A 27,500-nucleotide genomic window follows, 5' to 3' on the forward strand; every position below is an offset into this window, starting at 1 on the left:
GTCCAACTGTTTCAAAATTGTTAGTAAAGTTTAGTTTCTCTCTTTTATTTAAGTGAAAATAAAGGAAACAGAGGTTCTATTTTTACCTGTACCCAATGCACTATCTTTGGACATGACTGCCTTAAATTATTCACTCCTAAACCTTAAGTCTTTTAAGACCATTTGCCAACTGTCATCAGGGACACCTGGGTATCTGGTCATTTCCCACCACCCCAAGTGAACTTTAGCATGGAAACAAGCCTAGGAATATGCAAGCACATAGCCTATGGCTTCTCAGTCTCACAACGAGAGTGGGTGAGGTCAGGGAGTTTGTAGTTAAAGGCAGTTTTACCTTTTTGTTTCGGGACTTTTCTCACAGTCATTGCAGCCTGCCTCTTCTGATTTTCAGAAATTTCAAAGCCTATAACATAAAAAATACATGACTTTGTTATGAGAAACATAGACCTTTCTTAAATGTATAAATTAGTACAAATTTTCTGGAAGAGTAATTTTGCCAAGATATATCAAAAGTTTTGAAAAGCAAAAAAAGGAAAGTGGTCAGAAACTTGGACAAAGACTTACAACAATGCATTTCAATGTATAGAGGGGCAAAAAAGTGAGATCATGAGTTAAGAGGCTGTTAAATGGAGAATGGTTGAATAAAATATAGTATAAAGTGGAAAGATATTTCACAACCAAAAGCAAAAACACAAAGAAAAGAAAAAAATGAGTCAAAGATAAGTGATTACAACAGAAAATGTATATAGACTTAACGAAACTTTCAGAAGAAAAAAAAATTGAATGGCAAAAAGTAAGTAATTAATGAAATAACCAAGATGTCTGTGCAAGTTCTTTGTGAATTTTTTAATTGAGTTACTTGGTTTTTGGCTAATTGAGTTGTAGGAGATCCTTATATATTTTGGAAATTATCAGATATATGGTTTGCAAATATTTTCTCCCATTTAATAGGTTGTCTTTGTTCTGTTGTTTCTTTCCTTTGCTGTGCATAAGCTTTTTCGTTGTATGTAGTCCCACTTGTCTATTTTTGCTTTGCTGTCCATGTTTTTGGTGTCATATTCAAGAAATCATTGCCAAAGAACAATGTCAAGAAGTATTTCTCCAATGTTTTCTTCTAGTATTTTTACAGTCTCCAATCATATGTTTAAGCCTTCAGTTCACTTTGAACTGATTTTCATGTATGGTATAAGGTAGGAGTTCAATTTCATTCTTTTGCATGTGGATATCCAGTTTTCACAACACCATTCATTGAAAAACTATCCTTTCCCAATTGTGTATTCTTGGGACCCTTGTTGAAGATATGTTGAATATATACATGTAGGTTTATTTCTGAGCTCCCTATCCTATTCCATTAGTCTATATGTCTGTCTTTATGCCAGCACCATACTGTTTTAATTACTGTAGCTTTGTAATATATTTAGAATCAGGAATTGTGATGCCTCCAGCTTTGTTCTTCTCTCTCATGGGTGTATTGTGGATCCTCATGAATTTTAGGATTGTCCTTTTTTTCAATTTCTGTAAAAAATGTCATTGGAGTTTTAATAGGATCATATTGAGTCTACAGATGGCTTTCAGTAAAATGGATATTTTATCAACATTGTCTTCTGTTCCATGAACACAGAATGCCTATTTATTTGTGTCTTCTTTAATTTCTTTCAGCAATATTTTGTAGTTTTCCATGTACCAGTCTTTCACCTCCTTGGTTAAGTTTATTCCTAAGTATTATATTCTTTCTGATGCAACTGTAAATGGGATTGTTTGCTTAATTTCTTTTTCAGAGAGGTTGTTGTTAGTGTATAGAAACACAACTTCTTTTTTGTGTTGACTTTGTATCCTACTAATTTACTGAATTCATTTATTAGATGTAAGAGCTTTTGGTGGAGTCTTTAGGGTTTTCTATACATGAGATGATGTTATCTGGAAACAGGAATAATTTTACTTCTTCCTTCCTGATTTGGAGGCATTAATTAATTAATTAAGCCTAATTGCTCTAGCTAGGACTTCCACTACTATTTTGACTAGAAGTGTTGAAAGTGGGCATCCTTCTTGTACCTGATCTTAGAGAAAAAGCTTTCAGCTTCTCCCCATTAACTATGATGTTAGCTGTGAGCCTTCCATACATGGCCTTTATTATGTTGAGGTAATTTCCTTCTATACCTTGATAGTTTTTATCATAAAAGGGTGTTGAATTGTGTCAAATGATTTTTCTGCCTCTATAAAGATGATCGTGTGATTTTTTTCCTTCATTTTGTTAGTGTGGTGTATCACATTAATTGATTTATATATATTGAACAATCCTTGTATCCCAGGGATAAATCCCACTTGGTCATGGTGTATGATCCTTTTATTGTACTGTTGAATTTTGTTTACTAGTGTTTTATTGAGGATTTTCCCATGTATTTTGTTAGGGATATTGGTCTGCAGTTTACTTTTCTTGTAGTGGAAGGCTTAATGTTGTTAAATGCCCATTCACACCCAAAGTCATCTACAGATTCAATGCAATCCAATCCAAACCCCAATGGCATTTTTTAAAGAAACAAAAAAATCAATCCTAGAATTCATGTGGAAACACAAAAGACCCATAATAGCTAAAGCAATCTTGAGGGAGAAGAACAAAGCTGGAGGCATCACAATTCCTGTTTCAAAATATACTATGAAGCTACAGTAATTAAAACAGTATGGTGCTGGCATAAAGACAGACATATAGACCAATTGAACATGAGGGAGAGCCCAGAAGAAACCCACACATATACAGTCAACATATCTTTGACAAGGCTGCCAAGAGTACACAATGGGGAAAATATAGTTTACTCAACAAATGGTTCTGTGAAAAGTGGATATCCACATGAAAAGGAACGAAATTGAACTTCTACCTTACACCATACATGAAAATCAATGCAAAGTGCACTGAAGACTTAAATGTATGACTTGAAACTGTAAAACTCCTAGAAGAAAAGAGGGAAAAATCTTGACAATGATGTCTTGGATATGATACCAAAAGCATAGGCAACAAAGCAAAAGTAGAAAAATAGGACTACATCAAACTAAAATGTTTCAGCACAGCAAAGGAAAGAAACAACAGATTAAAAATGCAATCTATGCAATGGGAGAAAATATTTGCAAACTATATATCCGATAAGGGGTTAATTTCCAAAATATATAAGATACTTCTATACTCAATAGCAAAAAAACAAATAACTTGATTAAAAATAATGGGCAAAGGACTTGCATAGACATGTACTCAAATAAGTCATATAAATGGCCAACAGGTATATAAAAAAGGACATCACTAATCATCAGGGAAATGCAAATCTAAACCATAATAAAATATCACCTCACTCCTGTTTAGAGAGCTATTATCAAAGAAACAAAAGATAATAAGTATTGGCAGGAATGTGGAGAAACTGGAACCACAGTAAACTGTCGGGAATCAAAATGATTTAGTCATTATGGAAAACATTATGGAGGTTCCTCATAAAATTAAAAATAGAACTAACATATGATCCAATAACCCACTTCTTGGTATATATCCAAAATAACTGAAATCAGGATCTTGAAGAGATATCAGTACTCTTAGCTTCATTGCAGCATTATTCCCAATAGCCATGATATGGAAACAATCTAAATGTCTGAGGATGGATAAAGGGATAAAGAAAATGTGGTATGTATTTTTGTATACATACACACACACACACACACACACACACACACACACACACATACAGGAATATTATTCAGCCCTAAAAAGGAAGGGAATTCTGCCATATGTGACAACATGGATGAATCTGGAGGACATTTGCTAATTAAAATAATGCCGTCACAGAAGGACAAATCCTGTATTTGTATGAATATGAAGCATCTAAACTAGTCAAACTCATAGATACAGAGAGCAGAATGGTGATTCTAGAGGCTGGAAGGAGGGGAAAATGGGAAGCTGCTTTTCTATAGCTATAAAGTTCCATTTACACAAGATATGAATAAGTCCTAGAGACTTGTTGTACAACAATGAGCCTATGGCTAACATTACTATATTGTGCCCTTAAAAATTTGTGAAAAGTATAGAGCTCATGGTAAGTGTTTTTGCCACTTAAAAAAAAAAAACAAGAAAGGCTGAGGTCTCCCCCAAGAGAAGAAATTTTGCCACACAGCTTCAGACTTACAAGCCCTATAGATGACAGCTTTGGCCTATGCTCATGAGTTCAAGCCTGCCCATGATCTTTGATTCCTGACTGCCTGGAGTTGCTTAGCCAGGCTTCACAATCACATAAGGCAATTCCTTATAATAAATCTCTTAATAATAATACATCTCCTATTGGTTATGCTTCTCTTGTTGAACCCTGACTGATACAATGAGTTATATTAGATTCTGTATTCTTCAACTGGAGAGTTACTTATGATAAATTATGTTTGAAAAAGCAAGTTACAGAGTAATATGTATAAAGATAAGCAAGTTGAAAAAGCAAGTTAAAGAAAAAGCAAGTTACAGAGTAATATGTATAATATAATGTATAGTATAATATAATTTTTCTAAATAAAAATAAAGTCTTATGTGTATATATGTTTATATGAGCTTAAGATTAGTACAGAAAGAGGCACACCTAATTAATACTGATTATCTCACACAGCTTAGGAGCAACAGAGAAGGAAAAAGAGTGCTAAACTTTATTATATTTCCATATGTGTTTAAACATTTATTATGACCATGTATTTATTTTATAATTAAAAAATAAAAAACATAAAAAATTATGGTAAACCCATATGACAACCATAAAACATAATAATTAAAATAGTAAATGATTTAGAGAAATGATAATGATATAATTTTTTAGTGAAAAATAAGGACATAAAATTATATCTATCCATCAAGAAGTGGCAGAAGTTGAAGGAGACAGATATAAAGATTCAGCCACCCTAGTTTTTTTTTGTTGTTGTTGTTTTTAGACACATAGAAAAAAAAAGATGGGAAGGAAATATATCAAAATGTTTACAAAAGTTATCTCTGGGTAGTATGTTCATGTGTGATTTTTAGTTTTTTTCTTGTATTTTTTGTGTTTCTTTCCCCAAAATTGCTTACAATGAAAATGATTTACTGTTATAATCAGACCAAAAACCTTAATATTTTTAAAAAGATGAACATAAGCTGTCAGGAAGTAATTTCTGGAAGCTTTTATATTGTGTGGGAACCAGAGGGAATGGTATGAATCTTCAAATTGATCTAGGGTTTGCAAAAAGCACACTAAGGCAATTCCTCTAATAGCACTAACAACCTAGACAGGGTCAGAAGTTGCTGGCGCCTGCCATTGGGAGAAGCAGCCAGTAGCATTTCTGTAATGATTCCACATTATGTCCCAAAGCAGTGCCCATAGACTGAAAGCAAATTGACTCCAATGGGACTTAAAGTGAATTATCAATATGCACTCTACCCTAAACCTGAGAAGACTAGGATAAGACTAAGCAGTGTCTTTCTGATTATCCTTCCTTGCCTCTGGACCATTTCAATCGTTAACACTTCAGATAGGAGAATACATTTGCACCAGGGCTCAAATGGTAGGCCCATTTTTCTAGAGGCAGTTTCTACCAACTTGAACATACAGGTGTTTTAAGGTATAATTCTCCTCCCTTATAAGTGAGTCAAAACCAGAAATTCTAGTGTCTTCTCATGAACTTTCAATGCCTGGCTGTTTGGTATTTTTATGCCAGAAAGGCAGGACCATGAGTAAGAGACCAGATAGTGCTTTGTAAACCACAAAGCTAAAGCCTAAATCCCACAGTTGGAAAGCAGCATAAAAAGTATCTCTACCAGCTATATTCCCTTTGGAAAGGAAAACAACTTATTTCAAGCCAAAGAGTATAGTTTAGTATGATTCTAAATCATGCAAGTGGTCATGGTTTTAGACCCTGTTATATTTTCTATAATTTACTTTAAAAGACTTTCATAAAGAGTGCATGATATACACATGCACATTAATTTTAATCTATACTCTAGGGGCATTTAGTTAACATCTAAAATGCCCTAATCTGGAATATACACTCAAGAGGAGCAGTTCAGTCACCTTAATGCAGGAGGCCTAATTAGCCTAATACATGTTAAAAATGAATTTTCACTGATAAAAAAAGAATGCTGTGCAAGATGTGCCCTGGCCACAAAAGTCTTACAGGCACTTTAGCCCTCACAAGAACTAGGTATAAGAATTCAGTGAACCCTACAGCCTATACATACACTTCAGAAGGAAGCCTGAAGTTTAAGATTGAAAATGGGTACTATATTTTGGCCCTTGTCAGAGGATTTTGTCACTAGACTCTGACTAGGAACTTAGCTGAATCCTATATGTTACCAAATCTGCCTCGACTAACCTAACCTTTTTACAGAAGATGCTGTTTGTTATGTATCTAAGGACAGAGTTGGGACTTCACTGAAAATGCAGAACAGGCTCTATGACTGCTTTTGTGTTTGTTTGCTAATAAATTTTTGTATGTTTGGGAGAATAGAGCCTGAGGTTTTATTTCAGTGTAATAATCTTATCTAGTAATGAGAATGTAGGGGAGACCAACCTCTATCACTTAACCTTGACTAATAGAAACTATTGGTATCTACCAAAAATAACCTAATAATAGGGGACCACCAAAGTGGATTAGGTTAGTTTGCAACAAAAATCTTCTCTGCCTCTGAAAAAATGAAAACTAATTTAACTCACTATGTTCTTCATAGCCATATTCTTCTTTCTCCTCTCAGGTCACTTACCGATTTTTTCATCTTCCTGCACCATTTTCCTCTCTTCTCTGAAAGCCCTGAGCCAGCGTATCTTCTCCTCCAACTTCTTGGCAAAGAATAGGTGAATCTCCTCAGTTTCCTTGTTATGAAGCTTGAAGGCATTTTTCATGCTGACATTGAAGTCATCATCTCTGCCATCTTCAATGTCAACTACCTCATATTTATCCATATCAATGCGGCCTTTGTAGTACAGGATGTCTCTCCGGATCAGGTCCTAGGTAGCAAGAAAGAGAAGGCTTTTTGTTGAAGGTATGTGGAGAGTGGGTACCAGGAGACTCGGCACATGGGTGTAGCAGGATGCTAACGTTGCCATTGTTCTGGAGTATCAATGAGGGGTGGTTTGGTCTAAATTTGGGCAGGTTAGCTTAGTGTATGACACTAATAGTTGGTTAACTAGATGCTCTTAGAGAAAGCCTCTGGCTTACATCCATAGGGTTTGTCTCAGACCTCAGCCTCAATCCATGTATGTGTTTGCAAGACTGCTGATGGGAAGTAGGAAGCAGTAAGTCACACAAGCACAGTTAGCAAGGGCTTTTCCTCTTTCACAATATTTGCAAGCCTTCCAGAAGTATGAAATGAATTGGTTGGTTGCGTGCAGTATACTCAGGAATCCAAGCAAGCCAATGAGACTTACATATCAGAGGGGAGATGAGTGATAATAGTAGCTAGGTGGCCACAGGCTGCTGGCCAGGAAAGATTACTTAGGGAAGGTTGAACATTTAGCACTCTGGGGAGTTTTGGAGAAGGCCTAGTCTAGCAGGAGAAATGGGGGGAAAGTGAATATAAAGCTTCATATATTGGCATGGATGAATCTCACAAATCTTATTCTGTGAGAAAAATAAAAGTTGTAGTTGGATACAAATAGTATATTTCCTATCTGTTATGATTTTTGTTTTGTTCTTGGGTACGCAGAAGTAATCCCAATTCTCAGTCCATGAGACACTCATCATTACTCAATGCATAGTGCTCTGATTTCTCTATTTATTTACTTACTTACTTACTTTTAATGATGTATTAACTTTTGGTGAACCCACTGCTCATTCCAAAAGCTACGACGCCAAGGCAACCTCCATATTGAATCACATGCTCATCATTCCCCTGGTTTCTTTTCTATATAGCTTTATCTCATCTATATCTATTCCATTTATATAAGGTTTAAAAACATACAAAACAATGCCATCTAATGTTTAGGCATACATACATATGTACAATAATTATGTAAAAATATACAACAATGATACATGCCAAATTCAAGAGAGTACAGAGAGGAGAATGGGGACAAGTGAGAAAGAAGGAAAAGGAAGGGAAGAAAAGAGGGAGAGGATAAAGACTGTATTTGTAATGATTTATTTCTTAAGTTGGATAGTAAGTGCTCATTATATTGTTTTTATATCTTTTTGAATATCAAGAATTTCATAAGTTAAAAAAAGAAAAACAGAGAGGTGGATGAAATGACCTGTGGGTCTGTGGAATGTAAGGTCTGATAAGTAACTGTCTCACAATGGTCTTTCAGCCCCTCCTCCTCTCAGCACTGCCCTCAGCTTCCCTTGAAAACACACCTACTGCTGCATGTGATGTGGCTGAGTCTGTCCAAGGAGGGCCCCAGTGAGCCCTGCTCTGACAGATGTCTTCTACTAGTAGCAGGGGGCCTTTCTGGCCAACTCTCCCTCCTCTCTGCTTATATTTGGCCTTCTAGACTATCTGATAGAGTCAGAAATGTTCATTAATTTTTATTACCATTACATGGTCTGGTTAAACTATTCCCATTTTACTGAATTGTCTGACATGCCTCACAGTCCGCAGCTGCAGGTTACCTGCAAAGAATTTGCCTTTGGCCACTCACATTCCCAGTCCTAACTCTTCACACTGCATGGTAAACTCCACTTTTCTGTAGGGCTGGGGAAGGCTGTCTTTAAGGATTCCCAGCATAGCTCTATCAATCTCAAAGCCCCAGGCTGGGAAATACAGGTGTTGATAAATTGCTTTGCAAAAAATAACAATCATGGTGTTCTTCTTCCTTTCATAGTGATTATGCATATAAATAGGCTTTTGAGTACAGATGGGTTCTGATCTGTTGGGTAACCTTGGCATCAAGTTTATAGGAGAGAGAGGTCTGCTGTATGGAGTGGGACAATGTAGCTCCAAGCTTGTTTCAGAGCCTGGATTCCTTTCACCATGCTCAAAGTGGACAAGCTCAGTCCTGCCAAAAGGATGTGGTGGCGCCCATGCGCTGACTTCCATAATCCCCAGGAACACTTTGTGAAACATATGCATAAAAAGTAGGCCCTGTCAGGCTAATATAACTACAAAAGCAGAACAAGCTGAGGAGAATGGATCAATGTAAACTACTTTGATCTTGTAAAGTCTTGAAACCTGCCTTACAATACATAATACAAATACACACAGACCTGGACCACACAGCTAATAGGTGGGTGTCCACCTGGCTAGAACATGGGCAGGCTCAACCTCCCTCTATTCCTAACTTCAGCCTGCAGCTTCCTTTCCCTCTGAGTTGGAACATCATAATCATTGTTAGCCTTAAAAATCTTTACTAGTTTCCAAAAATGGAAAGAATGTATACGATCTTGGAGGTAAATTTAAAGCATCAACTGAACCTCCTATTGTTTCTTTAGGTATTTAACGATAATAAGGAAAGAGAAAGAATTCAATGTTTGTGGCACGGGAGCAGGGCTAGAGGGATGTATCATTAAAATTCTCCCTTTGCCTGCCCTTTCTGGCTCCCCAGCGTTGAATGTGAGTTTTCAGGCATCAGATTAGTCATAAAGCCAAGTGTAGAAATGTGATAGGAATGATTAAGAATGATCCACTGTTCAGAAAATCCAACCAGAAAGGGTAGCTAAGGCCACCAAGCAGCATGGAATGGTGGAAATAACATGAGTTAGAGCCTGAAGTTCTGAGTTTGAATCCTAGCTGCTTAACCAACTAGCTGTGTTGTACTGGGCAAATGAATTAACCTCACTGAGCCTCGATTTCCTCAACTATAAAACTAGGAGAGTCATTCTCACCTTGTAAAATTGTAAAGCTCAAATCTAAACATTCAGTTTCCAGGTCATGAGGCCAGCCTTGTCTGATAAACATGGTGCTGAGCTTTCTTTCTTCTAGATCAGTGTTTCATAGCTCTTTAAAACTCCTTTTGATAAATCTAAAAATCCCACTGCCTCCTTTAATTCATTTAAACTTTCAAAATAAGTTAAATATTGTGACTGAAAAAAAAACAGCAAAAGTAATTCTGAATATTTTAAAATTTACATAGCTACCCCACTGTCTCTGGAAATTCCATATACCCTTTCAGTGTAGGGGTGGTGGTAGTGGTGGATGGCAAATACTGTTTGCCACTCACTCACCAAAATCACAGATCTATACTTAGGTTCACACTAACATCCCCTCTCTGCCCCCAAAGAAGCCTCCTATTTCAATCCTTCCAGCCTTCAAGATCAAAGTCATACATTCTTCTTCCTCAAAGCAGCCTTCCCTGATTGCACCATCCAGCTCAAGTTACTATGGTTTTCCTTTTTTGAATGCTAGCACTGACTATGAAGACCCTTATACAATTGGCACTCAGTTACCACACTAGTGAATTTGCATTAGTTCTGTTTTACAGCTTTTAATTTTTTCTGTCCATTCAGGCTGTGCCCAGCACTGAGCCTTCCTTGGTCTTTCCTCACTTAGGAGTTATCCAGGGAAGGACAGCTGATAAAGTTTCAGAGGTTTTTCTGCTCAGCTTCTACACATAACAAGGGGGCAAAGCCCTCCTGAGCCCTAGTTACCTGTGGTACTACTGGGACCAGAATGCCCAAATGCCAATTGTTAATTGTGGCCTGAGTGCTTTCAAAGGGACATGGTGAATAGGTGCTCATCACAGATGCTATTTGGGTCATCACAAGTTATCTGCCTAAATGGGATTGTTTCTAATAGGATGGCAGCCTTCCTCCATTTCCTTTCCACTCATCCAAGTTGGAGGAGATTAAGGGAGCTAGTGCTTCTCTAGTAGGGCCCTGGCAGTCTGCAGCCAAAGCACTCTGGCCCTGGCCCTGGCTCTAGCCATAGCCCCAACAAGGAGTCCACCCCTGTCCCTCACATTACATGACTGAAACAGCTGGGAGCTGTTTGAATTTGGCCTCACTGGGTATTCATGGGGTTTAATAAAACACTGCAGGACATTTTATACAAATGACAGATGCTACAATCTGGAGAATGCAACTCTTCAGGACTGCAGACTGCCTCACTTGCTTGTCAGTAAGGTTCTCCCTAGCTCTTTAGAGGGGGCCCTGGCTACTCACCCCTAGCCTGACAACCTGGTTTTATCTCAGATACTAGGGAAGGCACATGGTGCTGGGACTGGATTTGTCTTTATCATTATTGTATTCCAGCATCTACAGTACATACTTAATAATAACAAAATAATAACAACAACAATGGCAACAGTGAACACTTAACCAACATATATTATGTGCCAGACATTATTCTAAATGCTTTGCATTTCCCCCCAGCTTTACTGAGGTATAATTGACAAAACTGTATATATTTAAGGAGTAATATGTGATGTTTTGATATATGTATGCATTATGAAATGATCACCACAATCAAGCTAATTAACATATCCATCATCTCACATAGTTACCTTTTTTTTTTTGTGATGAGAACACTTCAGATCTATTTTCTTAGCAAATTTCAATTATACAATACAGTGTTGCTAACTATAGTCACCATTTGTACATTAGCTCTCCAGAAGTTATTTGTCCTACATAACCGAAAGTTTTTACCCTTTTTACCCAACATATCCCTATTTCTGCCACCCCCATGAGTCCATGGCAACCACCATTCTACTCTCTACCTTTATGAGTTGGCCTGTTTCAGATTCCATATATAAGTGAGATAATACGGTATTTGTCTTTCTCTGTCTTATTTTATTTAGCATAGTGTCCTCCAGGTTCATCCATGTTGTTGGATATGGCAGAATTTCCTTAGTTTTTAATGCTGAATAATATTACATTGTGTGTGTGTGTGTGTGTGTGTGTGTGTGTGTGTGTGTGTGTATGACGTTTTCTTTATGTGTTCATCCATTGGCAGCTACACTTTGCATTTATTAACTTAAATCATTCTCACAACAATCCTACAAGTTAGGTTCTGGTATAACCCGATTTTATGAGGAACTGTGGACATAGAGCAGTTAAGAAACCTGCTGAGGAATAAAAGCTACCATTTATGGCACTGCTGGGCTTTGAGACTAGGCTATCTGGCTCTAAAAATCTGTGCTTGTTTTAACCATTGTGTATACTGCCTCCCGATAAAAATGTGCTGAATGAATGATTAGTAACACTGCATATACAGTAATCAATGGCTAATATTTATTAAGTTTACTATGTGCCAGGCACTGCAACTGTACTGTCTCATTTACCCCTCACAATCTCCCTTCCATGTAGATACTATTATGGTTCCCATTTTGCAAATGAGGGGATAATAAAAGGCACAGAGAATTTGTCCAAGGTCACACAACTGATGGGAAAAAGGAAATTGGTGGCCTCTTGTCTGGCCCTAGAACCCATGCTCTTGACATTATACTTTACTACTTCCCAATACTTCAGGTGATTCTCCTCAAAGCCTCCTGAGATGAATTCTGTCATCAGCCTGATTTGACACTGATAAAAATAAGGAGTTAAAGAACTGGCCCAAAGTTAGACAAATTAGTAAGAGACAAAGTCTAGGACTCAGGTGTCCTGGTTTTACAACCCCTGGTTTTAAAGCAGAAATCTTCTTTCTGCTCTATTCCGTCACTGATGCTACTGTTGCATTCCTGAGTTGTCCTGAATGGCTCATTCTCCAAGTCTGGCCCTTTAGTGCACAAAGAAATGGTCCAAATGCAGAAAGTTCCATGAATAGAAGAAATCCTCTCTCCAGCATCTTTATACTCTGTTTAGTTCTGATTCTCCCAGTATATGGTGAAAGTGACATAAATACTGAGCAGCTATGACACAGGGGACAACAGAGCATGTCCAGACTGGCACAATTGATGATAAATGGGGAAAAGGCTGTTAGAGGCAACTGCAGTGTTGTAGGAATATTGGCGGATGATTGATTGAAGAGAGGTAAAAGGGGCTCTCCTCTCTTCCTCAGTAAAAAGTGAAAGGGAAGAAATGAAAAAAGAGATAAATTCCCCAAAGCAACAAAGTAATGTTCAATATAATCATCTCAGGAGGAAAATAACAAAATACATTATTAACCAAAATAGCAGGGCAATAAGATTCAGGGGAGCAGAGACATTAAGGACACCATAAAGGACAAGAAGAAAGAGAAAAAAGAGTCTTATCAGGTTTTACAAAAGAAAAGTGACAAACAAAGAGGGAAGCGGCAAAAATTAAAGAAAGGATCACATACTTAGAAGCCACTGGTGTCATTTCACACCTACTATAATGGTCACTTAAAAAGTATCTTCATATATATATTCACACACATACATGCACACTCTGAAACAAGCTACAATTTCTTCAAGCTGTTCTAAGTGGTACATGCAATCCCAACTTCCAATGTGCAAAATGGGGAAGTTTTGGCTTAACTTATTGGGAATTAAGAGAATCTTAAGACTGGATGAGAATTTAGTAACTGGGCCAAATGATCTCAGGGATCAGATGGGTCTATCAATCTCTCATACTATTTCTGGCAGGAAATCATCTAGCACATTTGGGGTTACATCTAGTGACAGAGACCTCACTATCTTACAAGGCTGCTTAGTTATTTATTGGGGTGGGAGAAGACTAAGATTAACAAATACCCACTAGGTGTCAGGCCCTCTATCAGGCATTTTACATGCATTGACTTCATTTAGTCTTCACAACAATCCTGTAGAGTAGTTATTATCTTCATTTTACAGATGATAAAGTGAAGGTGGAGAAAGTGAAGTCATTTGCTTGAAGTCATGTAGTTAGTGAGCACTGGAACTAATGAGCCCAAAATTGTCTGAACATAAATTTTACGCTTTTCTACCACTCCACATTGCTTCTATCTGCAAGGAAACTGAAGAAAATCTGAAGTGCCAGGGTGAAATCCTGATATCTTCTGTCTAGTGCAACCCTCTCATCAACTAGTCTAGTTACTGGCAAGATAGAAGCTGGATTTTATGTGACATGACCTGCTCTTAGGAAACCAATGGAGAGTCCCTGTCACTGTACCTCCTTTTAAATGTTCACAACTCTTTAATAATCTATTATAGGAGGGACTGTAAAGATGGCAGAGGAGTAAGATGTGGCGATCACCTTCCTTCCCACAAATACATCAAAATACATCTACATTGTGGAACAACTCCTACAGAACACCAATTGAATGCTGGCAAAAGACCTCAGACTTCCCAAAAGGCAAGGAACTCCCAAGGTACCTGGGTAGGGCAAAAGAAAAAGCAGATACAAAAGAATAGGGATGGGACCTGCACCTCTGTGAAGGAGCTTGAAGGAGGAAAAGTTTCCACACACTAGGAAGTCCCTTCACTAGCTGAGATGGGAGGTGGGTGGGGGGGAAGCTTCAGAGCCATGGAGGAGAACACAGCAACAGGGGTGCGGAGGGCAAGGCAGAGAGAGTCCCACACAGAGGATCGGTGCCGACCAGCACTCACCAGCCTGAGAGGCTTGTCTGCTCACCAGCCAGGGTGGGTGGGGCTGGGAGCTGAGGCTTGGGCTTTGGACATCAGAACCCAGAGAGAGAACTGGGGTTGGCTGCGTGAACACAACGTGAAGGGGGCTGGTGCTCCACAACTAGCCAGGAGGGTGTCTGGGAAAAAGTCTGGAACTGCCTAAGATGCAAGGGAACATTGTTTCAGGATGAGCAAGGAGAAGGGATTCAGAGCACCACCTAAACCAGCTCCAGAGATTGGCGCAAGCCACGGCTATCAGCTCGGACACCAGAGATGGGCATGAAATGCTAAGGCTGCTGCTGTAGCCACCAAGAAACCTATGTGCAAGCACAGGTCACTATCCACACTTCCCCTCAGGGAGCCTGGGCAGCCTGCCACTGCCAGGGTTCTGGGATCCAGAGAAAACTTCCCTGGGGGAACACACAGCATGCATCAGGCTGTTGCCATGTCCCACAAGCCTCTGATGCCACAGGCTTGTGCTGCATTCTGTACCCCTCCCTCCCTTGGCCTGAGTGAGCCAGAGCTCCCTAATAAGCTGCTACTTTAACCCCATCCTGGCTGGGTGGGGAACAGACACCCTCAGGTAACCTATGCGCAGAGGCGGGGCCAAATACAAAGCTGAACCACAGGAGCTGTGCAAACAAAGAAGAGAAAGGGAAATCTCTCCCAGCAGCCTCAGGAGCAGCAGATTAAATCTCCACAATCACCCTCATGTACCCTGCATCTGTGGAACACCTGAATAGACAACAAATCATCCAAAAATTGAGGTGGTGGACTTTGGGAACAACTGTAGACTTGGGGTTTGCTTTCTGCATCTAATTTGTTTCTGGTTTTATGTTTATTTTAGGTTAGTATTTAGAGCTAATTATCATTGGTAGATTTGTTTATTGATTTGGTTGTTCTCTTCATTTTTTTGCATATATATTTTTTCCTTTTTCTCTTTTTGTGACTATGTATGTGCATGCTTCATTGTGTGATTTTGTCTGTATAGACTTGCTTTTACCATTTGTCCTAGGGTTCTGTCTGTTGGGATATTTTCTTTTTTTGCATAAATTTTAGCACTTGTTATCATTGATGGATTTGTTTTTTGGTTTGCTTGTTCTCTTCTTTCTTTCTTCTTTTATATTACTTTTTTAAAATAATATTTTTTTATTTTAATAACAATATATTTTTTTCTTTCTTCCTTTTTCTCCCTTTCCTTCTGAGCCAAGTGGCTGACAGGGTCTTGGTGCTCGGGCTGGGTGTCAGGCCTGAGCCTCTGAGGTGGGAGAGCTGAGTTCAGCACACTGGCCCACCAGAGAACTTCCAGCCCCACGTAATATAAAAAAGCGAAAGTTTTCACAGAGATCTCCATCTCAACACTAAGACCCAGATCCACTCAACAACCAGCAAGTTACAGTGCTGGACACTCTATGCCAAACAACTAGTAAGACAGGAACACAACCCCACTCACTAGCAGAGAGGCTGCCTAAAATCATAGTAAGGTCACAGACACCAAAAATCACACCATTGGACGTGGTCTTGCCCACCAGAAAGACAAGATACAGTCTCACCCACCACAAGACATGCACCAGTCCCCTACACCAGGAATCCTACACAACCCACTCAAGCAAACTTACTCACTGAGGGCAGACACCAAAAACAACAGGAACTACGAAACTGCAGCATGCAAAAAAGAGACCCCAAACACACTAAGTTAAGCAAAATGAGAAGACAGAGAAATACACAGCAGATGAAGGAGCAAAGTAAAACCTCACCAGACCAAAAAATGAAGAGGAAATAGGCAGTTTACCTGAAAAAGAATTCAGAGTAATGATAGTAAAGATGATCCAAAAGCTTGAAAATAAAATGGAAAAAATACAAGAAATATTTACCAAGGACCTAGAAGAACTAAAGAGCTAACAAACAATGATGAACAACACAATAAATGAAATTAAAAATCCTCTAGAAGGAATGAATAGCAGAATAATTGAGGTAGAAGAACGGATAAGTGACCTGGAAGATAAAAGAGTGGAAATAACTACTGCAGAGCAGAATAAAGAAAAAAGAATGAAAAGAATTGAGGACAGGGAACATATGTATATGTATAGCTGATTCACTTTGTTATAAAGCAGAAACTAACACACCACTGTAAAGCAAATATACTCCAATAAAGATGTAAAAAAAAAAAAGAATTGAGGACAGTCTCAGAGACCTCTGAGACAACATTATCACACCAACTTTTGTATTACAGGGGTCTCAGAAGAAGAGAAAAAGAACGGGACTGAGAAAATATGTGAAGAGATTATAGTTGAAAACTTCCCTAATATGGAAAAGGAAATAGTCAGTCAAGTCCAGGAAATGCATAGAGTCCCATACAGGGTAAATTCAAGAAGAAACACAGCAAGACACATATTAATCAAACTAACGAAAATTAAATACAAAGAAAATATATTAAGATCAGCAAGGGAAAAACAACAAATAACATACAAGGAAACCCCCATAACGTTAACAGCTGATCATTCAGCAGAAACTCTGCAAGCCAGAAGGGAGTTGCAGGACATATTTAATAAATTGATGAAAGAGGAAAACCTACAATCAAGATTACTCTACCCACCAAGGATCTCATTCAGATTCAATGGAGAAATTAAAAACTTTACAGAGAGGCAAAAGTGAAGAGAATTCTTCACTAAACCAGCTTTACAAAAATGCTAAAGGAACTTCTCTAGGCAGGAAACACAAAAGAAGGAAAACACCTACAATAACAAAGCCAAAACAATTAAGAAAATGGTAATAGGAGGATACATATAGATAACTACCTTAAATGTACAAGGATTAAATGCTCCAAGGAAAAGACATAGAGTGGATGAATGGATACAAAAACAAGACCCGTATATATGCTGTCTACAAGACACCCACTTCAGACCTAGGGACACATACACACTGAAAGTGAGGGGATGGAAAAAGATATTCCATGCAAATGCAAATCAAAACAAAGCTGAAGTAGCAATTCTCATATAAGACAAAATAGACTTTAAAATAAAGACTATTACAAGAAACAAGGACACTACATAATGATCAAGGTATTAATCCAAGAAGAAGATATAGCAATTGTAAATACATATGCAGCAAATATAGGAGCACCTCAATACATAAGGCAAATGCTAACAGCCTTAAAAATGGAAACCGACAGTAACACAGTTATAGTGGGGGACTTTAACACCCCACTTTCACCAATGGTCAGATCATGCAAAATGAAAATAAATAAGGAAACACAGCTTTAAATGATACATTAAACAAGATGGACTTAAATTATATTTATAGGACATTCCATCCAAAAACAACAAAACACACTTTCTTCTCAAGTGCTCGTGGAATATTCTCCAGGATAGATCATACCGTGGGTCACAAATCAAGCCTTGATAAATTTCAGAATATTGAAACTGTATCAAGTATCTTTTCCAACCACAATGCTATGAGACTAGATATTAATTACAGGAAAAAATCTGTAAAAAATATAAACACATGGAGGCTAAACAATACACTACTAAATAACCAAGAGATCACTGAAGAAATCAAAGAGGAAATCAAAAAATACTTAGAAAAAAATGACAATGAAAACATGATGACCCAAAACCTTTGGGATGCAGCAAAAGCAGTCTGAAGAGGGAAGTTTATAGCAATATAATCCTACCTCAAGAAACAAGAAAAAAATCCTCAACAAAACACAAGCAAACAGAATCCAAGAGCACATTAAAGGGACCATACACCATGATCAATGGGGTTCATCTCAGGAATGCAAGGATTCTTCAATATATGCAGATCAATCAATGTGATACACAATATTAAAGAACTGAAGGATAAAAACCATATGATCATCTCAATACATGCAGAAAAAGCTTTTCAGAAATTTCAACACCCATTTATGATAAAAACACTCCAGAAAGTAGGCATAAAGGGAACTTACCTCAACATATAAAGGCCATATATGAAAAACCTACAGCCAGCATCGTTCTCAATGGTAAAAAACTGAAACCATTTCCACTAAGATCAGGAACAAGACAAGGTTGCCCACTCTCACCACTATTATGCAACACAGTATTGGAAGTTTTAGCCACAGCAATCAGTGAAAAAAAAGAAATAAAAGGAATCCAAATCGGAAAAAGAAGAACTAAAACTGTCACTGTTTGCACATGACATGATACTATACATAGAGAATCCTAAAGATGCTACCAGAAAACTACTAGAGCTAGTCAATGAATTTAGTAAAGTAGCAGGATACAATATATATGCACAGTAATCACTTGCATTCCTAGACACTAATGATGAAAAATCTGAAAGAGAAAATAAGGAAACACTCTCATTTCCCACTGCAACAAAACGAATAAAATACCTAGGAATAAGCCTAACTAAGGAGACAAAAGACATGTATGAAGAAAACTATAAGACACTGATGAAATAAATTAAAGATGATACAAACAGATGGAGAGATATACCGTGTTCTTGGATTGGAAGAATCAAAATTGTGAAAACGACTATACTACCCAAAGCAATCTACAGATTCAATGCAATCCTTATCAAACGACCTATGGCATTTTTCACAGAACTGGAACAAAAAATTTCTCAATTTGTATGGAAACACAAAAGACCCCGAATAGCCAAAGCAATCTTGAGAAAGAAAAACAGTGCTGGAAGAATCAGGCTCCCTGGCTTCAGACTATACTACAAAGCTACAGTAATCAAGACAGTATGGTACTGGCACAAAAACAGAAAGATAGATCAATGAAACAGGATAGAAATCCCAGAGATAAACCCACGCACATATGGTCACCTCACATTTGATAAAGGAGGCAAGAATATACAATGGAGAAAAGACAGCCTCTTCAATAAGTCGTGCTGGGAAAACTGGACAGCTACATATAAAATAATGATATTCGAACACTCCCTAACACCATGCACAAAAATAAACACTAAATGGATTAAAGACCTAAATGTAAGAGCAGACACTATAAAACACTTAGAGGAAAACATAGGCAGAACACTCTATGACATAAATCACAGCAACATCCTTTTTGACCCACCTCCTTGAGAAATAGAAATAAAAATAAACAAGTGGGACCTAATGAATCTTAAAAGCTTTGCACAGCAAAGGAAACCATAAACAACATGAAAAGACAACCCTCAGAATGGGAGAAAATATTTGCAAATGAAGCAACTGACAAAGGATTAACCTCCAAAATATACAAGCTACTCATGCATCTCAATATCAAAAAACAACCCAATCCAAAAATGGGCAGAAGACCTAACTAGACATTTCTCCAAAGAAGATATACAGATTGCCAACAAACATATGAAAGGATGCTCAACATCACTAATCGTTAGAGAAATGCAAATCAAAAGTACAGTGAGATATCACCTCACACCAGTCAGAATGGCCATCATCAAAAAATCTACAAACAATAAATGCTAGAGAGGGTGTGGAGAAAAGGCAATCCTCTTGCACTGTTTGTGGCAATGTAAATTGATACAACCACTATGGAGAACAGTATGGAGGTTCCTTAAAAAACTGAAAATATTACTACCATATGACCCAGCTATCCCACTACTGGGCATATACTCTGAGAAAACCATAATTCAAAAAGGGTCATGTAGTACAATTCTCATTGCCGCACTATTTACAATAGCCCGGACATGGAAGCAACGTAAGTGTCCATCGACAGATGAATGGATAAAGAAGATGTGGCACATATATACAATGGCATATTACTCAGCAATAGAAAGAAACAAAATCGAGTTATTTGCGGTGAGGTGGATGGACTTAGAGACTGTCATACAGAGTGAAGTAAGTCAGAAAGAGGCAAACAAATACCGTAGGCTAACACATATATGTGGAATAAAAAAAAAATTCGGTTCTGAAGAACTTAGGGGCAGGACAGGAATAAAGACGCAGACATAGAGAATGGAATTAAGGACACGGGGAGTGGGAAAGGTAAGTTGGGACGAAGTGAGGGAGTAGCATTGACATATATACATTACCAAATGTAAAATAGATAGCTAGTGGGAAGCAGGTGCATTGCACAGGGAGATCAGCTTGGTGTTTTGTGTCCCCCTAGAAGGGTGGGATAGGGAGGGTGGGAGGCAGACACAAGAGGGAGGCCATATGGGGATATATGTATACATATAGCTGATTCACTTTGTTATACAGCAGAAACTGACACACCATTGTAAAGCATTTATACTCCAATAAAGATGTTAAAAAGTATCTATTATAGAATTCTGACAAGCTCAATGACAATAATGACATAGAGGTTACTAATGAAGAATTTGGAGTCAGCTTGCCTGGATGCAATTCCTGACTCCATTGCTCACTAGACATAATATCACCTTGGGCAAATTATATAACTTCTCTGTACCTCACTTTACATATATTTAAAATGGGAAAAATAATAGTACCTACGTCATGGGTTTGTTGTAAGGATTAAATTGAGTTAATGAATGTAAAGGCCTTAGAACAGAATCATAGAGGTGCACAGTAAATGTTGATTCATTATTATTTTATTGTCAATCTGTATTTCCTAGAATCTTTTATATTTTGAAAACTGGTACATTTTCCCATCTATAGTGTTGTCATAGATCTCCTGTAACTCATTACTCCGTTGAGTTTACCTACAGCAATTCTGCTGAGGACATCTGAGTATTATTTCATTGCCCAGTGATGTATGTATTTTTAAATTACATTACACTTAAATTCCATTAGTCTACAAGCTCTAAGAAGGCAGAGCTGACTGGCACAGAGCAGGGGTTCAATAATTATAGCATGAAAGAATGAATTCAGAGCACTGAAGTGCTTTCTTACAACCTCAGATACCTTAGGTTTAAATTCCCCCTCAACAGGTTTATGCTCTTTTTCCCTTGACAGAGGTTTTAAGTTCCTGTGTTAATAGTAAATTATTTGTCCCTAGAAGGGAGTTGCCAGACTACAGTCTCTTTTTCCCTTGACAGAGAGGTTTTAAGTTCCTGTGTTAATAGTAAATTATTTGTCCCTTGAAGAGAGTTGCCAGACTACAGACTATCACTTCTTTTTTCTTCTTTTTTTTTGAAAAGATATTTTTAAATCATTGATATTGTCTTAGAATCTTTAAAAACTAACTTTGACTCATTGTAAGATTCATGAAACTAATCTTTGTCACTCCTATTAAATATCCTATACATATAAAATATTACATATGAATATCCACTTGCTACAGGCCCATGTTTTGTCCTCCTTTTTATATATGAACTCATCAGAAAGCTTTATGCAGCCACATTTGATTACGTAGCTTTCTTGTCCCCTTTCTTCCCTGTAAAAAGGATTACTGTGCTTTGGAGCCTCCTTTTTAACTCTGTGCCTGAGGTGAGTGTCTTACTCGCCCAGCTCTAGTCCTGGCCCTTTTCCTCTGTAGATTTCCTTTGCCAAAGGATTCTTCATATCCAGGAAGATTTATCCATTTCTTCCAGCTCTACCTCAAGAGGAAAGGCTTTCATAGCAATGGCAAGAGGTCCCTCAACCATCCAGCAGACCAAAGACCTTGTCTCTTTCTATACCTTATTTTGGTGCCATGGTCATTTCTCAAACGTTTACTCCCAGGGCTTCCCTGGTGGTTGAGAGTCCACCTGTCGATGCAGGGGACACGGGTTCGTGCCCCGGTCCAGGAAAATCCCACATGCCGCGGAGCGGCTAGGACCGTGAGCAATGGCCGCTGAGCCTGCGCGTCAGAGCCTGTGCTCTGCAACGGGAGAGGTCACAACAGTGGGAGGCCCGCGTACCGAAAAAAAAAAAAATTACTCCCTATTGCTGAATAGAAAGGCCTATTGCAGGTACCAAATAGAAATCCTCAACCATAGCCTCAACACAAACATCAGATTTAGTTTTAATAGGCTTTGAAAAATCAAACTGTAGCTTCTCATGCTCTGAGAAACCAGAGTCAAGAAGGCCCAGGTATATGGATAGCTTTTTTCTGGAAGGGGAGGTCATGGTTCTTGCTAGAACAAGAAGGCTCCCATTGGAAGAAAGCTATGCTAGCTTCAAGGTTTCTCTTGTTTTTGTCATCCTTTTTGCCTGCTACACCCTGCCCGCTTGGCTGGCTTGGCTTCTGGTTTCTCCTTAATCACTGGCTTCTACTAGCTGGCCTGGAGCTGACTCTCATTCCATTTTAGTTTTCTGCTGTCCCCTGGCTCCTAAAATTAGCTCACTGTCCATGTTGTTTCTTCCCTTTATTTCTAGCCTTTGCCTCACTATTTTGTGTTCTGGCTCCTGGCCGTGTCTCCTATAGCTACTACTTTGCAGAGCTGAGTTTCACATTTTCCTTAAAGTAATCTCAGCCTTAGCTGACAGATGCTTAAATTAACAGGGTGTGAGTGGTGGGCAACGCTAAAATAAACCAGCTTCCTAATCTCTTTTCTGTGTCTCTCTACAACTGGTTGTTCTGAGTGTAAGCATGGCTCAGTGGGAAGAATGAGCACATGCCTATTGGTGACATGACTGATATGCTGAGAATTTCCTTGGCTACATAAGTTAACCCTCAAAAATCCTGCCTCCTGATTTGATGGACGTCTAAGGAAGAGTTGGGGGTAGATAATAAGAAGGCTGGGTGTTTGGCCAATTTCCAGATTCATAAAAGTTCTCTCTTCCAGGGCCAGGTCCAGACCAAGGCAGTAATTTTCTCCATTAACTAGTGAGCTATCAGTTCTAGAGCTGGCACTTAAAGCTTATTCTCAAATATTGAGGCAGTTTGACTTGAAACTCAATTTGTTCCCTCAATCCACTGTCAAAGGCAAATAGCCAGAGATTTAATGCAAGATGTGGTATACACAGAGAACAGGGGGCTTAAAAACAAATGTGTGGTTCCTGTTCCACGCTGGAAAAGATGACAGTGTTTAACCTGGTGCTTCATGATTTAGTATTCCCTTTCAGAGGTATTTGCTACTTAGTGAGGAAGAGAACAAAGGGAATGGCTTATGGAGAAAGAGCCAAGGGTAGGATGGTGAATTTAAAAAGTCACTTTAGTGCTTCCCTGGTGGCGCAGTGGTTGGGAGTCCGCCTGCAGATGCGGGGACGCACATTCGTGCCCTGGTCCGGGAAGATCCCACATGCTGCGGAGCGGCTGGGCCTGTGATCCATGGCCGCTGAGCCTGCGCGTCCGGAGCCTGTGCTCCACAACAGGAGAGGCCACGACAGTGAGAGGCCCGCATACCGCAAAATAAATAAATAAATAAAAAGTCACTTTAAGCATTCTTTGGTTTTCCCCTCCTCTTTTACTTTCCCTGGTCCCAAATTCTCCCCAGCCAGTCCCTGGAACTAAAAGTGATCTGAACTCCCTATCCTAAGGGAGGAGGTGGAGGAAACAGTATCCCATCAGGAGGAATCAGGCTGAGAACATATGCCATCCTCCTGCCTGCCAAGGAGAAGATACCAAGAAACAAACACTCATGCTGAGTTAATCACAAGAGCAAGACCTTTTCTCAAATGGATTACAGAGAAGGGAGGGTAAAGAAGAGCACAGCTGAGAGTTATAGGGATGTGACACAACTTGTATAGGAAATGGGTAGGGGAACAGGGAAAATTCCTGTATCACAAAGGTAAGGCACCTTACCTGTAAGAGTAAAGTAGGAGGTCCCTTGTTGGTTCCTAGGGCAGTAAGGGGCCAGATGGTCAAAGCCATTAGAGTAGAAATGAGGGGAGGTGCTCAGGGAAGCCACTTATTCACCAACTGGGATAGAAATATTTCAATATTTTTCACAACTGGTGCAAATCAGCAGGCTATCAGCTCTGGGTCGAAAAGAGTGAGAAAGATCGCCATGAAGGGCAGGAGGGAAAAGTGTATAAAAGATACCAACACAAACTTTACCAATTTCAGAATTTCACTGCCCATAAGCCAGTCCTGCTTGTGATATTCATGCCATACCAGTGATCCTGATATGGAATTGCTGCCAATATATTGTCTTGTTTTTGCCCAGCAGGGTTAGCCCACTTTGTTGGGAACTGGGGATGATGGAGAGGAAGGGTGTGGTGCCCCCTGGGGTGCCCATATCCCTCAGGGAAGAAAGGGGTGGGGTTACCTTCTTGCAGAGGACCATCTGGTGGTCAAACAGGAAGAAGACCCGTTGCTGGTTGCGGCCGTAGGGCTGGTAGATCCACGCCATCTCCCCAGTGTAGATCAGCTCCGAGCTCCTGTCTAGGATGTCCTCGCCCTGGGAAGGACATGTGATAGTGAGAGGCAGCCAGGCAGGAGGGATGGCCCCTTCACTTGCCTGGAGGCACCTAGAGCTCGGCATAGGCTGGGACAGGAGGAGGACAGAAAGGGCCCGGTGAGGAAGAAAGGATGGAGGGAGGAACCTCTGGGAATCTCTGAAAGGCTCCATGAGCTATAAAGACCCATACTCTTGTTTACCCTGAGGCCAAATGAGCCCCACTACCCAGGACTGCTATAGTCCTTCTTTGCCAGTTGCTCTCTGGCCCTAGAGGCACCAGCTGCCATGAGGTGTCTGTCTATCTGTCTCTCTCTCTCTTATTCTCCCTCTCTCTTTTTCTCTAAATCTCTCTTTCTGCCCCAATCTTTCATCCTAGTTCTAGACTTTTAGTCTCTTTCTTGTACCTGAAGAGTAAAGCCTGAGCAGGTGCTAGAAGTCTCTCTGCTTCCCAGACAAGTAAAACAAGACAGGGAAGGACAAGAAGGAGATGATGTTTGAAGGAGAGAAAGAGAATCCATTCACCCTCTCAAAATTGTTTTTCCTTCCTTTCTCAGTTCATTAAAATCACTGATTAAACAGGAAATTTCATCACCTTGGTCTGTTATCCAGAAAGCCTGAATAACTTGCTTATATTTCTTGCTATGTAGAATCAGACACACACACCAAAAACACCGAACATCTAGCTAATTCTATTCTACAGAGTTTCCAAGGGCCTCTTATTTATGGGAACTCTGATATGTGGGGGTCTATGTCAGATGCCAAGCCAGACTTGGCCCTGTTATCGAGGAGCTTACATGTCAGCAAAGGAGTCTAATATAGGTATGCTCAGAACTCATGGAATGCAAGGCAAACCATGGGGACAAAAAGAAGTGGCCCCCTGACTCAGGAGAATTAATACTTATTGAGCACCTACAGGGATCAGACATTGTGCTACATACTTTCACTCTGTCTCTTCTGAGCATCACAGTAGCCCTGGGAGGTAGATAGTCTTGCTGTCATCTTTATAGTCTGAGGTACAAAGAAGTCAAGTGATCAGCCACAGTCACCCAGCTAGTTAGCCAAAGATCCACAATCCAACCACAAGTCTGCAGCTCCAGAGAGTGTGCTCACTTTTGCCACTATGTTATACTGTCTCTACGCCAAAAAGTCACTGGAGAGTCAGTCCCTTCCTCTCTCTGGGTCTCAGTTTTCCAGCTGTTAAATGAGGTATGTGAGGATGATCTCTAAGGTCTTAGCACTGATACTCTAATGCTAAGGTCTCAGCCTTGTACTGAAAAGCTTCAAGTCAACTTTAGAGATGGGGGTTCCCGCATCTCCCCAGAAACAATCAGAGGTAAACAGTCTAGGCAGGGCAGTGGCCCAAAGAGAAGGGTATCAGGAAATTGTATTCTTGAGCATATCACTTTTTTTTCAGTCTAAGGGATGGAAAGAAAAAGGGGAGCTCAATGGAAATATTTTCTAATAATACAACCTCAAAAAGAAAGCTCAACTTGAGGACACAGGGAGGGGGAAGGGTAAGCTGGGATGAAGTGAGAGAGTGGCATGGACATATATACTCTACCAAATGTAAAATAGCTAGTGGGAAGCAGTCACATAGCACAGGGAGATCAGCTTGGTGCTTTATGACCACCTAGAGGGGTGGGATAGGGAGGGTGGGAGGGAGATGCAAGAGGGAGGAGATATGGGGACATATGTATATGTATAGCTGATTCACTTTGTTATAAAGCAGAAACTAACACACCACTGTAAAGCAATTATACTCCAATAAAGATGTTAAAAAAAAAAAAAAGAAAGCTCAGAGATACTAGTGTGACTCCAGACTACACCTCAAGGGTTCCCTGGAACTTTGGTAAACACTCCTCCTTGAGGGGCCCACATACTAGCACAGAACTTCTGGAGGCCCAGTGCTAGGAGAAGAATCCCTCAGAGTGTGGGGGTCATGCAAGGTTTTCCTGTTGGAGGGATGGGAAGCTGAACATGGTACCAGTCGGCCATGCCCCACCTTGAGGCAGGCCAGGAAGATGTACTATAGTCCATTTTGAATATGTATGAAGTGAAAGAACGCTATAAAAGGGGCCAATGCTATACAAAGATGGCCAGTATGACTTTTAAAGGCACAACTTGCTAAGCTGAGAATGATCAGACCAGGAGGACTACTCAGTGGCATCTGGTCTACACACAGCACCAGCTAGGAGCAACCCAATTCTATCAATTCTGTTTTAAGTACTTGCCATAAAATGCCACTTGATGCCACTCTACCAAGAAAAAAAAAAACTTGAAAAAATACACCTCTATGCTCACCAAGGTGATTGTTGTCAGTTAACTCATCTTCTCTGTTCCTCAGTTTCCTCATCTTTAAAATGATGATAACATTACCAACCTCATTTGGCTGTGGTAAGGATTATATAAGTTAACATATATAAAGTGTTTACAAAAGTACACATCACACTGTAAGCTCCATATAGTGATAGTTATTACCTTGATTATTACTGTGTACCCTAAATCCTGTGCCACATATTCCTATTAATACTCACAACCCAATAAGGGATGTAGTGCTATTTGTCCCCAAACCAGTGTCAGAGAAATTGGAAGTAATATGCCGAAAGTGGCAGAATCCAAGAGAGAGTCGCTCAAAAGTCCATGTTCTAAACCATCAAACCACAGCAAAATAATGATCCCTTAATGGAAAAAGCAGCTGCTTTGGAAATTTCTAAGGTAAGAACCTCAAAGACTTCAGTTCTGGGCCCAGTGCTGCCATCAACTCATTTCCTTCAGAAGTAGCTTAATCACAATCTGTTTCCTCATTTAGACAATGGGGCTAATTCAAAGGTTCCTGTTTGACTCAAATCACATGGCTGCTTGAGAACATGAAATAAGCTC

At 39.4% G+C, this 27,500-nt stretch overlaps 1 protein-coding gene across 3 annotated transcripts in view; it reads right to left on the minus strand.

The window, feature by feature from the left end:
- ARHGEF9 (Cdc42 guanine nucleotide exchange factor 9) overlaps nucleotides 1-27,500 on the minus strand; it is a 195,238-nt gene that overhangs the window by 17,508 nt on the left and 150,230 nt on the right. For 2 of the 3 annotated variants that reach the window (XM_082681102.1, XM_082681101.1), the window contains exons 7-9: nucleotides 24,489-24,620; nucleotides 6,740-6,983; nucleotides 332-400 (exon numbers count right to left, since the gene is read on the minus strand). In XM_082681102.1, coding sequence (XP_082537228.1) covers nucleotides 332-400; nucleotides 6,740-6,983; nucleotides 24,489-24,620 — 445 coding nt within the window. Of the gene's footprint in view, nucleotides 1-331; nucleotides 401-6,739; nucleotides 6,984-24,022; nucleotides 24,058-24,488; nucleotides 24,621-27,500 lie in introns of those variants that run through there. The other variant, XM_082681103.1, reaches the window with a different exon arrangement.

Source organism: Grampus griseus, assembly GCF_964374135.1.
Source record: "Grampus griseus genome assembly, chromosome: X".
Taxonomy (NCBI): domain Eukaryota; kingdom Metazoa; phylum Chordata; class Mammalia; order Artiodactyla; family Delphinidae; genus Grampus; species Grampus griseus.